The sequence below is a fragment of the Fusarium coffeatum genome (genome assembly GCF_003316985.1).
Source record: "Fusarium coffeatum strain FIESC_28 chromosome Unknown BRIP53273_contig_5, whole genome shotgun sequence".
In the NCBI taxonomy this organism is placed as follows: domain Eukaryota; kingdom Fungi; phylum Ascomycota; class Sordariomycetes; order Hypocreales; family Nectriaceae; genus Fusarium; species Fusarium coffeatum.
This window is the reverse complement of record NW_022157804.1, coordinates 34836-46807: the sequence shown is the minus strand read 5'-3', so window position 1 is coordinate 46807 and position 11972 is coordinate 34836. Positions and strand designations below refer to the sequence as shown.

The window sequence follows — 11972 nt, the reverse complement described above, 5'->3', positions numbered from 1 at the left end:
TTACGGGGAACGTGCATAGCATGCGTTCATCACAATTTACTGCAGGGGCGGGTAAGCCTCGAAGGATCAGATTAAGGGCCAAGCTTGTCAGCACCATCCATGTTGTAGCACGTCCCTATCCTCATTTGCCGACTTGACATGCGAAATATGAGAATACATACATGATGGAATTCCGTTACTTTTTTGCAGTGGCCATTCGCTCCTTCATTCGCGTTTTTGGTACGCATACACTCGTTTTTAGTCCATTTTTAGTCATTCTTTTCTAAAAATGCGTTTCTCAACGCTCTCACTCGCTGTCGCCAGTCTGTGGTCAGGCTCTGCGTTGGCGCTCCCTGATGCCTCTTTGGAGCCTTGGGATATTCACAGCAGCTGTGATGCCTACAAGGCTGACATCAAGGACGCTTTGACTCAGTCAATTGAACTCGCCGATGCAGCAAAGTCTTCTCTCGAATTCGTTATGAACAGGTATGTGCACCTTCAGAAGTTGTATCTCGAAGGGTTCTAATAGTCACCAATAGGATGCCCGACCAAAGAACCGATCCTGACGAGGCCGTCAAATGGCAGCGAATCGCCACGCATGTGCAGATGGCGTTTGGCTATAAGATTCCTGCTAAGCCCGGTCCCGGTGATAGGCGCTACACTGAGCGTCTTCGAGGTATGTTACACGGTCGTTATAGAAGAATTGCCCGTCGAGAGCATCAGAGACGAAATATTTAGACGACTTTATGCCAGCTTAGACTAGCATTTAGGCTACTTTATTTCGCCTCTTATGTTCTTAGAGGAGAGTTCATCTGTTATTTAGACAGGACTTAGTCTAACCTTAGACCAGACCTCTACGCCTCAGCAGTCAACGTCCTCCCAAGCAACAAGAATTCACCCGAAAAGGGTAACAACCCGACGCTCGCCGCGCGCCCGAACGCCAAGCCCGTCATTATCTGCGGCGAGTCTGCGTGGCAGTGGGTTGACGCTGACGACGAGCCGGAGCCCGGCATGGGCAAGGTTAAGGACCAACGCAACTTCAAGCAGGACTATGTTGGAGCCCTCTATTTCCAAGGTCGCTTCTCGTTCCGACGTACACAGACAAATACCTTTGGCGTGTGCTTCGGTAACCGCAAGGCTGTCATTTCTGCGCATGATGACTTGATCATGATTTGCGACGACATGCTTTCCGACGCCTTCCGAGCCCGTACGTCGCCTAGAGACTTCAAGGCTTCTGTTTCTTCGGGCACTGAGCTCAAAGACGGTCTTATTTCCTTCCACACGCAGCTGTGGCACGAGCTTTGTCATTGGTTCGGCGGCGTGACTCCGCAGCTCGAGCACAACATTCAGGACCACATTGCTGTTGATAAGAACGGGCAGGTCATGTACCAAGGAAAGGATGCCAGCGGCAATAAGATCATCCGAAAGTATGATTCCCCGCAGCCTCAATCGTATCTTGGTCCTAGAGGATTGAGAAAGCAGGGTGCTTACGGCATCGAATTGATGATGGAGCTTGCTATGACGCGTAAGAGGATTACAGGTAATTCGGGACCTGACAAGGCTACCACCAACGCCGATTCGATTATGATCTTTTCGATGATGATGTAAGTCTCTTCTAAATCTTTGCTTATTTTTACCTAAGCTTTATGATCTAACTTTTATTGTTTTTAGGTACAACGATCAGTGGGATTGGACAGCTTGGGGAAAAGCCCGTGATTTCACTCGTCTTAAGCAGAAGATGGGACTGAACCCGTAAATTTTAGCCCAAGGGATGAAACAATTTGACCATTGTAGATCATTTTAGACTAAGATTTAGGATACTTTATTCTGGCGCTCTAAACTTTAGATGATAATTTTTCTCTCCTCCCGAGGCGCCAGATACTGACGGCCGTTTCTTAACTTCTGAGTAGTGTTTGTTTCAAGTGACCGACTAACTGTAAGCTTCAGTGGGTAATTCTGTCTTACGTAACACAGCACGTGCCAGCAGTAGGAATAACAACCAGACAACTGTTCAATATACAAACTCAGCTTTCTTCCTTCCTACATCATAATTACCTTACTTTACAGAATGACATACAGCCCGTTAGAAGAGCCGCTTTCGCCACACTGGTGTACTTACTCGCCTACCCCCGTTGATGACAGGCCGTCACCGGATTGCTCACCTACCTCACCTGCATCGCCAGGTTACAGCATCACTACGCCGACATATGAGGGCTATTCGCCTGTTTCACCAGGTAAGATCCCCAGCTTGGTCGGCGGGAAAGGCTCTTTCAAAGCTTTACACCCATCGGGGTGTCATAAGAATCAGTGGTCAAGAGTTTGAAAGACGAAATAGTCTGGTCACTTTATGCAAGCTTAGGCGGGCATTTAGACTACTTTATTCTGGCACCCTAAAGCTTTTATAAACACTAATCGCTCCTCTAAGAATTCGATCAGATTTTGACAATTCTTAGTTCATCAAAGTATCGAGGCGCCCAGAAAAGAGATATTTGCCTCTAATTGGAAAGACTACGTTGAGAATATTCCTCGACTGCCACCACGCCCTCGCGCTCTGACACCCAATGGATTCCGAGAAAACGACACTCAACAGCAGAGACATGTTACTTCAACTCTCCAAAAATCGTCATGGTTTAAAATTCCTGCTAACCTGAGACGCGATATTCTGGTGTTGGCGTTTGGAGGTCGACGTCTGCACATGTGTTTGAAATGCGATGTACATCCGCCAAACACTTGGTATAGCTATGGCATGGCCTGTCGACATGTCCCGGCCGGCGAAAAGGGCCCTATGACTCGAGGCTTGCTTCAAGGTCCTTGGTCTGACGAATGTGATCTTCTTTACAGGAACCCCGATCCTGAAGCGGACTTTGAGTCTGTCGGTGTTATGGGATGGCTTCTCTCTTGTCGGCAAAAGTGAGTTCAATCATGTCACGATATCAGAAGAATCGGCTGCTGAGAGCATAAGAGACGAGATACTTTAGTCTCTTAGGCTCTTAGACAATTCTCCTCCCACCCCCCAGTTAGGTCTCTATATTCAGTCTCAGTCGCTAACTTGTCCTCTAGTTATGCCGAAACTATTGATATTTTGTATTCAAAGAATACCATCTTGATGTATGACGAGCCACTGTTGACCTATGCTGATCAACTGATCCTACCTCATCGTGCATCCCTCATCACCTCTCTCGAGGTGAAATGGCAGCCGGAGTCCGCTGAGGATTTCGGCGAGGCCTTTTTTAATCTGTTACAACAACCACGATTCCCAAACCTCAACCGTCTTTACATATCAGCACAGTTCATATGGCGTTATCATTCAAGCTGGTTTGACAAGATGTGTAGCCACATGGACAACCTCGTCAAAAGCAGGCCTGATCTAACAGAGTGTGCCATTGCGATACCTCACCAGGCATTTGATGATGTAGCGTCTGAATATGTCCAGAAGAAGGATAGTTGGAAGCGAGGCACCTACAGCGAGCTTTGGTACTCGGTGGATCGGACGGGTGGTCCGGAGGCTATAAGACTTCCGTATGTCAACAGCTACCCACATCCCCCGTTTCATTTGGGGCCAAATCCTGGGGCTGGATGGTGGCTTCTGGAAGGTACTGATGCGCCGCTATCTTGGAGATGGCCATCGAGCCCTCTTTATTACGGTAGTCCTGGATGGGAGGATTGGGAAGGATATCGGAGTAACTGAGGTACCCTGGAGACATGAGATGAAGGCGCATCGGGACTTTCCTATCAAGATGCATTTCTCATGACTCAAACAAGCACAGATCATCAGCTTGGCACGTTGTCAATTTGTCATTCGGATTAACGTTAATAATTTTATCTCCCGTTCCTGTCAAAGCGCTCAACCGTCCGCCTTAGCGACTAATGAGCGACATGCATTTGAGACATTCAGCTACGCAAACAAGCAAGCAGCTCGGTACCTCCAAAGTATCGGAGGTTTCTCTGCGGGCTGAAAAGTTCCTCGCTTGTAGATCAGCTGGAATGAAGAACCAATCGCAACGAATGATGATCAGGCCCAGGACGTTTAGCCACCAAACAGAGTTTCCCTTAGCGTTGTTGTCTGCTGGACTAGAGGCGGGAATTACACGGACGTTACGTCTTGCTGGCATAATTGCAGGCTCACCTTGTCGTCTCCTTTTTATTATTCTCAGTGATCGTGATCCAAATGTTAGACAGTTCATTTAGTGCTGAGACATGGAAAGGTTGAGACGGGGCGATCAAAGCGACGGGACATTTCTTAGCAGGCCCCGTCCCCCATCGCCCCCCCGCATCTCAATCTCCATCCCCCACGATAAGAGCCGCCGTTCTAGCGTAACATCAAAGCCCCTAAACCCGCATCATCGGCGTTTTTAGCGCTCGAACGTCGTAAGTTTCACTCGAGTCATTACGTTCTCTGCTGACTAGTCAAAGTGAGACATCACACCTTTGTGTCTCTCTTCTTTTCCCATCCCTTCTTTTCTTCCTTTTTTCTTCCTTTTTATTTCCCTTCCCCTTCCGCCGCCCCCGAGAGAGACAGCATCGCGACCATGCACGATGGACTATAGACCGGACGTCATCGCCTCGATTGCCGTTACCTTACCACTGGCCGTGCTGGTTCTTGTGCTGAGACTGGCGGCGAGACGTATGACGAGGGTGGGTTATGGCATTGACGATTGGTTGGCGGTTTTTGCTTTTGTACGTCAGCCACTTGATCTCGACGGTTTGTGTAGCTAATTGGCTTTTGATGTAGATTGGAGCCCTTGGATATTCGATAGAAAGCCTCGTCTGTACGCGCACCTCTCTTTATTCGCTGTCGCAATTGACTGACAATTATCCACTGCAGATCTCGACTATGGACTTGGTATACCGCTTAAAGATGGCCCGTCGCACCTCACCGAAGACGAACGACTCGAACGATCATACATATTCACCTTCATCTCCAGTTTGACTTACACGATAGCCTGCGGCTTCGCAAAGCTCGCCATCTTGACATTTTATTGGCGCCTCTTCAAATACTCCCATTCCCGAATCGCGATACAAGTCGTTCTGGTCCTCTGCATAGCCTGGTTCATCGTCCGAATGTTCCTCTTGACAATGCAATGTCAACCTACTTCCGCCTACTGGGACATCGATCGCCGAGATACCCATTGCAATGTTCCTAGTTCGACATACTTTTTCTCGACCGGGTTGACGCATTTAATCTTGGACATTATCATTCTTCTGCTTCCACTGGTGGAAGTGTATAGGATGCATTTACCTATCGGCCAGAAGATTGCCGTGATGGCGTTATTTGGCTTTGGTGCTCTGTGTGTTTCCTGCTCTGGTAATGATGTGATATGTTGAGCTAATATGTGAAACAGTGTTGTCATTTTGTCTGTATTTGTTATCTATGATGCGTTCAACTTTGATGGCAGTTCAAGAGAAATCGCCTTGAAAATGGGATATCACAGCGCTCTAGCCGCAGCTGAAACCAACCTCGCTAATGTCACGAGTATGCTCTACCGACCTTTCGTCATAAACCTTGTCTAACAATCATCAGTCTCATTACCGATGCTACGCCCCATCTTCCGCACAATAATACCTTCATCATTCCTCTCCTCTCACCGAAGCAAGCGCGCAGTCCTAGACTCAGTACTAGCAAATGAATACGGCATGAAAGGTAGCCGCGAGACAAAGGTTTCCAACCAAAACGCCTCAAGTTCGATTTGCGAATTCGCGGTGCAGGATGATGTACCTGCCGGTTACGATCTTGAAGCTTCACATCCAGGATGGGGCTGGGGAACGGAGATAACGATTTCTAGCCCTTGGAGACACCGGACGCCGCCGCCTACAGTTAACGAGGGGTTGAGTGGGATACAGATTTCGGAGGAGACGACAGTTCATGTACAAAGACTAGGTGAACCGGTGGAAGATATGCCTAGCTTGGAGGAAATGGAAACTCCAAAGTAAACTAATACATAATATGAACCTCACATCAGAGTAATCGCTCGTCAAGCAGAAAAGGTGTGCGTAAAGTGATAAGTTTATTCAGTCTTATATGGATTCGTCAAGCAGCTCTTCTGATGCCCTAAGCGTTAAGATCATAGCTTTGAGCCAACTGACGGCCCACAGGCACATCCTGGCTCCTCCTTCTTAGTCTCGACAAGCGTGCTCTGATTCACAGTCTGCTCACTCGGCGGCACATCCAACGCAGGATTCTTGGTAAAGAAGTTCACAGGCTTAAGATGCACCTTGAGAATCTCAACCGGCATAACAGGAAAGTCCTCAATGCGCGGAATGTGATTTATGCCAAACTGTACCCAAACCACAATATCAGACTCCGGCGTAAGCGTCTCATTCCTCTCCGCCCAGCTTCTCACACCAGTGCCGCCACGCGATTGGTTAGTGTACCAACCGCCCGCGTAGAGCTCGCGGTCACGATGTGTGGTGACATAAATGTTATGATCCGCAAATTCAGCGCGTTTGTGCAAGAAGCTGTCTTCGTCACCCATGTGCTTCTGGAACGGTGGGGCTTGGATTTTGTAGCTAACGGGTTTGCCGTTGATGGGGTTGAGGGAGTTGGGATTTGTGATTTTGTAGACACGGCTGAGATCGTAGTCGATATCGAGACCGGATGTTTTGTCGATAGTCTTTTCGACGACTTCGTAGCCGCTTCCGTGTGGGTTTCGTTGAGGATCGCGAGGGATCTTGTGGGCTTCTGTGTAGGTGAGTTGATTGGTGTGGCCGTCGATCATGGGGTCTACTCGGAGAGAAAAGATGTGTTGATGGACGCCTGCGAGAACACCGGGGTGAACGACTGTACCGAAAGGTACGCCAACCTTGTCTAGTTCGTGGTCGATGGGTTGGGTTGATAGGATGCCTGTTGCTCGGACTTCGTATGTGACTTCTCCCGCTTGGTTGAAGATGAACATGAGGATGTACTCATAGTTGGACACGGTGATAATAGACTGGAGCACGAGCTCTCGTGAGCGAACAATCGCGGCTCTGCCGGTTCTGTAGTTGGTGTGCTTCCAGCCAATACCGGCGTCTTGCTCGTGGATGCAAATCACGTTCTCCATTGGCAGTGCATTTCCCTTGTCGTCGCAGATGACACCGCTCAGATACTGAATGCTGCCGAGACAGTCACATCCAAGTTTGAGGTTATTGGCGGTAGCCCCAGCACCGGCATCGCCCAGGTCGAAGGCTGACTTTTTGTGGAAGGGATGTCGTGGATCACCGTATGGTACACTCATGTCAGACAGGGATAGTCTGTAGAAGAGTGGGCGTCTATCGTATTTGACGTTGTATAGCACCATTCCCTCACGCTGGTTGAAACCTGCATAACTGTTAGCACCGCGAACGGAGTGGTCAACGTGGGCCGTCACATACCAACGAAGAAGTTCCACTTCTGCCACGAAAGAACATTTCCAGTCTCGCCAACCGGTGTAACAAAGAAGCTGGGTCCCTCGGGCTGGTTGACATGAAGTGGCTTAAGATCCTTTCGCAGCTCCTGAGTCTCTGGGATGTACTCATTCGCGGGCTTTGGCTGATAAGCTGTCAAAGGCTTGACAGTGGCATCGGCGCCAGTAGGTAGAACATCGACGCGGACCACGCTGTAGTTAACGCATTCGATGACTGGCGAAACGGGAAGAGGAAAGGCGTAGTGATTCGAGTCAGCTTCGCTAGAGTTGGCAGGATCGCGCATGTAGAGAAAGACCTGATACATGCGATCGTCGTCCTCGATTCCATCAGATCCTACGGATGTCAGTTCCTGAGTCTCTGTCATAAGTAGTAAGCTCACCATAGATCCACGGATCAGCGCAAACAACCGTTCCCTCTGGAAGTTTCAGCTTCTCCAACTCAGCCAAAACCTTGGGATCCTTCAGCGCAATCTTCTCAACCTCCTGAACCTCATCGTAAACCGCATTGGCATGAACATTCGGTCCAAGCTTGACGTTGTTTTCAATTTGTCCTGTCGTCAAGTTGACGATCGCCTCGTGCAGATTGGCCTAACTCAAGTCAGTCAGATTCACCTGTCCCGCAGGATGAGCTTACCGTTCCGCGAACGTAGTAGCACACAAAGACCCGTCGCTCCAGTGGTGAAAGAGTCTTGCCGCTGTCCAAAGCCTGGAGATATGGGGCAAGCTTCTCCTTTGGTGGTTCGCTAAGTGTTATGGCCTTGAATGATAGCGAAACAGATTGTGGCCACACGCTTTCGATCAGACGAGCAGTTGATTGGATCTCGTCGCCCGTTAGAGGGCAAAGCGGGTGAGGAACCGAAGCCATGGCGTATACTATAACAAACCAGAAAGTGAGTTGTTGAAACGAAGAGATAACAATGCGCTGTTTCCAAGCTTATTTATCTCCGTCGGTTTTGAGCGGAGTAGTATTGATACCCCAGAACAGACATGAATCACGGCCAACGTCTTCTCCAAAAATTACCGTCTTGGGGAATAATCGACCCATGTCTGACTAGCCATCCCAGGAAAGGCGCCGACTTGTCAACTTCATGATGATGTGAGAGAGATGCTAATTGGAAGGGAACTTTGTCCCCGGTTCCGAGGCGAGACCTTATCGTAATTCTGATCTGAATCCCTGTCATTGATGACAGAGGGGTTTTATACCCCGCGATAACCGGATGTTGGAGGGCCTGAGAGCCTATCTGCACACTTTATTGAGCAGAGTGAATAAGTGAATGTCTGTTTGTAGACTGAATCCAGACTTTGTATTCAAAATGCATGTTTCTAATTAGGAATATAGAATATATGCCATTATCCTAGACATCCCCTTGGGCGGCACATACCTGCCCTACTTTCAAGCAGCTCTTTCTACGTGAATGTTCCAGGCGCCGGCCCAAAAGTCCCTCCATCTGGAAGCTTGAGTCTCGTACAAGCATTCGCCTCACAACCACTATCAGCGTCATTTCCAATCCAGTTAATCGAAGCCCCATGATAGCTAACAGCAAAGAAAATCACCACTCCAGCAAGTGCAATTCCAGTCTGCCACGCCGCCGAAAGGACATAGTTGTACTTGGACCAAAAGGAAAGATATCTCTTCCTGACGATAACCCAAGAGATCCAACCCGGGATAACAGCCGGCCAAATGTACGCCAGGTTATACGGCGACCAGATATGACCACCGCTGAAAATGACCACGGGGTGAAGCTTGGTGAGGAAGTGAGTTTTAGGGAGTTTGCGAGTGGCGTAGTAGTATAACACAGGAAACACCAAGCCAACAGGAAATGCTGCGAGAAGAGCGGTGTACATCCCTCCTTTACCAAAGACGCGTTGTGGTGCGAGGGAGCCGAAGAGAACGGCTGCTGTGAAGTACGATTCGACGCCGGGGCAGGTGAAGCGGTCTTTTTGGCCCGCTTCGCAGATGTTGGGGATCATGCGGATCTGGAAATTCATGACAGCTGTGCAGACGAAAGCGGAGACGATAGCTGGTGTGTTGTCAGTTGATGTCTGTGCGATAGGACTTTCGGAACTTACTCGCGATCGTTTGGCACCAGAAGGTTTGACGTTGGGGGATCTTCAGGTAGTGGCCCAGTTTCAGGTCGTTGGCGAAGTCGAGAGCGTGAGCTACAGTAACGTAGCCAAAGCCCTTGAAGAAGTTCATCTGACTCTATCAGTATGGAGAACCGTATTCTTGAAGAACTAGATTACTTACCGCCAACGCATTACCTGGCTGCCATGCTCCTCCAATAAACTCAGCCAACACGTTGAACTCAACTTCGATACCAGTAGTAGCGAAGATGATTCCCGTAGGTATGGTGAAGATCAGAGCAAGAGCAAGACCGAAGAAGACGGTACCAACGCTCGTGTTGGTAGGCCAACCTGCGACAGCTGCAACACCGAATGCAACTCCTGCAACCTGCATCCTATTAGTTGAGCCCTTCGGCGACCAGATCCTGTACTCACGTTCAGAATCATGTACCACCACTCGGGAACTTCTTTGTAGCTGTCCATGAGTCTAGTATGAATATCCTTGAACTCGCTGGTCTTGCTATTCTTCTTGAAGCTTTCGATCAGAGACCTGAAGCCGAGCTTGATGTCGTGCCAGTGGTAAAGAAGAGCGTAGGAGATCACTGCGCTATACACAGCGAAGAAGTAGATACTGTGGCCAGTTAGTTCTGTAGTACTTCCAAGGCAAAGGTTAACTTACTAATATGTAAGAGATGAAGCAGTGATATAGACTGGACTATAAGCATGATACTTCTCCACATCCAACAAGCCGCGGCTATCCAGAATCGAAGAGACATTGTACTTGGCACCCGTGTTATCGAACATGGTATTCGTGTTGATAGGCAAGTATCCCGTATTGAACGTATTGTTCCAGTACAGCCCAATGATGGTGATGCCACCTAGAACCGCACCAAGAAACATATTGAAGGTGACATGGAACGGAACCAAGAGAGGATCGGTGTAGTAAGTAGCGACGTTCCAATCGAAGGTCGGCAATGGGTTGAAGCCCAGACCTTTAGAGACGCCGGTGATAGCTGCAAGTGTGAAGTTGAACGGTGCGATCCAGGCGATCCAGTTGAAGATGGATAAGGCTTTGATGATGAGGTTGGGGAGCCAGAACCATACAAACATAGCGCTGCAGGAAATGAAAAAGAAGCGAAATCGGGACATGTTGTAGATCTTTTTGAAAGGTCCGAGGACGCCAGCGTTACCAGAATCTGCGCTCGAGTTAGTAAATGGTGGAATGACCGCGGTAAGGTATTTGACTTACCACTATGCAGACTTTGGTTGAGAGCAATCGTTGCTAGCGATCGAGGCCAGATGCAGAATGACGGATACACCAGGAATCGACGCACAAGACCCGCAAGACCGAATCCAAGCAGGTTCATAGATAACTATTCCCATTAGCCACATCCTCATGTCTCAAGAGAGAGTTACTGACCGCGAGACAAATCTGGAAGCCAAAGTCCGCCGCAAAAGGAAGATCAAAATACTTCTTCAACCAACTCGTAAAGATAATATATCTCGAATGCGGCAGACTCGACGAAACATTCGCCATGATCGAAATAAGCATATGCTCCTTCTGCGTGAACTTGCCAGGGTTAAGCTTGACCCTCTCTCCAAAACAGCCAAACTCGCCAACAGGCATCCATTTCTCCCACGCTCGGCCAAGAGGGAAGGAGAGCAATTGGATAACCGGCGCTTCAAGACGAATTGTAGGCTGGCGCACGGAGAAGAGCTGGTTCACGGAACTCTGCACGATGACGAAGAAAAGGCCGATTGTCCACGCGCGAATTGTACCTGCTGGTGTGGAGGGGTCGTCTTTGTTGCTTACTACGGCGCGGACTTCTGCGTAGGGGGAGTTGATAGTGAGGAGGGAAATTTCGGTCTTGATGTTTGAGATGGCTTCTTCGTGTTTGTCGGGATTTTCAAAGAGGGCCTCGTTCTTGAGAAAGTCTTGTAGGCGAATGATGGACTGGGTGCCGAAATTGGGGTCGTGTTCGTGGAAATGGACGAGTGTTTCCGCGAGCTGTAACTGTCAGTACAATACCATGGAGGTTCATCGGTATGTCTCACGTTCTTAGCCTCATCCAGATCTAGTGTGCGGGAATGCTCTTCGGCCTCGATGACCTCCTCTACTGTTGCGCCGAGGAGCTGCGCCTGCTCCTTTATTGACTCATCGTTAAGGGAGCGTCTTTCCGCTGTGACTGTGTCCTCCACGGGACTCTTCTTAGAAGTGTCACTCATGGTTCCAAGCTCCAAGACTTGGTTTCCTGGATGTGTTTCCATCTCGGATAGAGGGAATCGTTGTTATAAGTCTTGTTCGTGGTCCTGCGGCGCTTTATCGGACGATAGCGATCACGACAGCGTTACCTTCGATCGCGTTTGGTTTGAAATGGATACTTTCAAGAACTATGACACAAACTTTGACCGATCGGATCCATCAGCCAGGGTTGAGAGATGGTAATCGTTCGCGATTTGGGCCGATATGGATGGGGCCGTATGCATGCAAGTTGTTCCGTGATCCCAAATATGAGAATAAAACATGTCGCGTCAGATCTGAGTTGT

The 11972-nt window shown here is 48.9% G+C and overlaps 3 protein-coding genes across 3 annotated transcripts; 2 read left to right on the top strand and 1 right to left on the bottom strand.

Annotated features, from left to right (window-relative positions):
- Positions 1-268: 268 nt before the first annotated feature.
- FIESC28_00197 (uncharacterized protein) lies at positions 269-3667 on the top strand (the record flags this gene model as incomplete). Its single annotated transcript, XM_031154348.1, has 7 exons — positions 269-465; positions 519-655; positions 830-1583; positions 1651-1731; positions 2047-2213; positions 2433-2889; positions 3040-3667. The coding sequence occupies 7 exons, from the start codon at positions 269-271 to the stop codon at positions 3665-3667; spliced, it is 2421 nt and encodes an 806-aa protein (XP_031021520.1).
- Positions 3668-4515: 848 nt separating this feature from the next.
- Positions 4516-5910, top strand: FIESC28_00196 (uncharacterized protein; the record flags this gene model as incomplete). Its single annotated transcript, XM_031154347.1, has 5 exons — positions 4516-4656; positions 4712-4748; positions 4805-5267; positions 5322-5452; positions 5501-5910. 5 exons carry the CDS (start codon positions 4516-4518, stop codon positions 5908-5910), a joined length of 1182 nt encoding a protein of 393 aa, XP_031021519.1.
- A 131-nt stretch (positions 5911-6041) lies between these two features.
- Positions 6042-11693, bottom strand: FIESC28_00195 (uncharacterized protein; the record flags this gene model as incomplete). The annotated part of the gene is made up of 12 exons (XM_031154346.1): positions 6042-7276; positions 7330-7695; positions 7742-7949; positions 7996-8234; positions 8831-9382; positions 9432-9564; positions 9610-9813; positions 9861-10056; positions 10105-10621; positions 10675-10798; positions 10846-11433; positions 11481-11693. The coding sequence occupies 12 exons, from the start codon at positions 11691-11693 to the stop codon at positions 6042-6044; spliced, it is 4575 nt and encodes a 1524-aa protein (XP_031021518.1).
- Between the last annotated feature and the right edge of the window lie 279 nt (positions 11694-11972).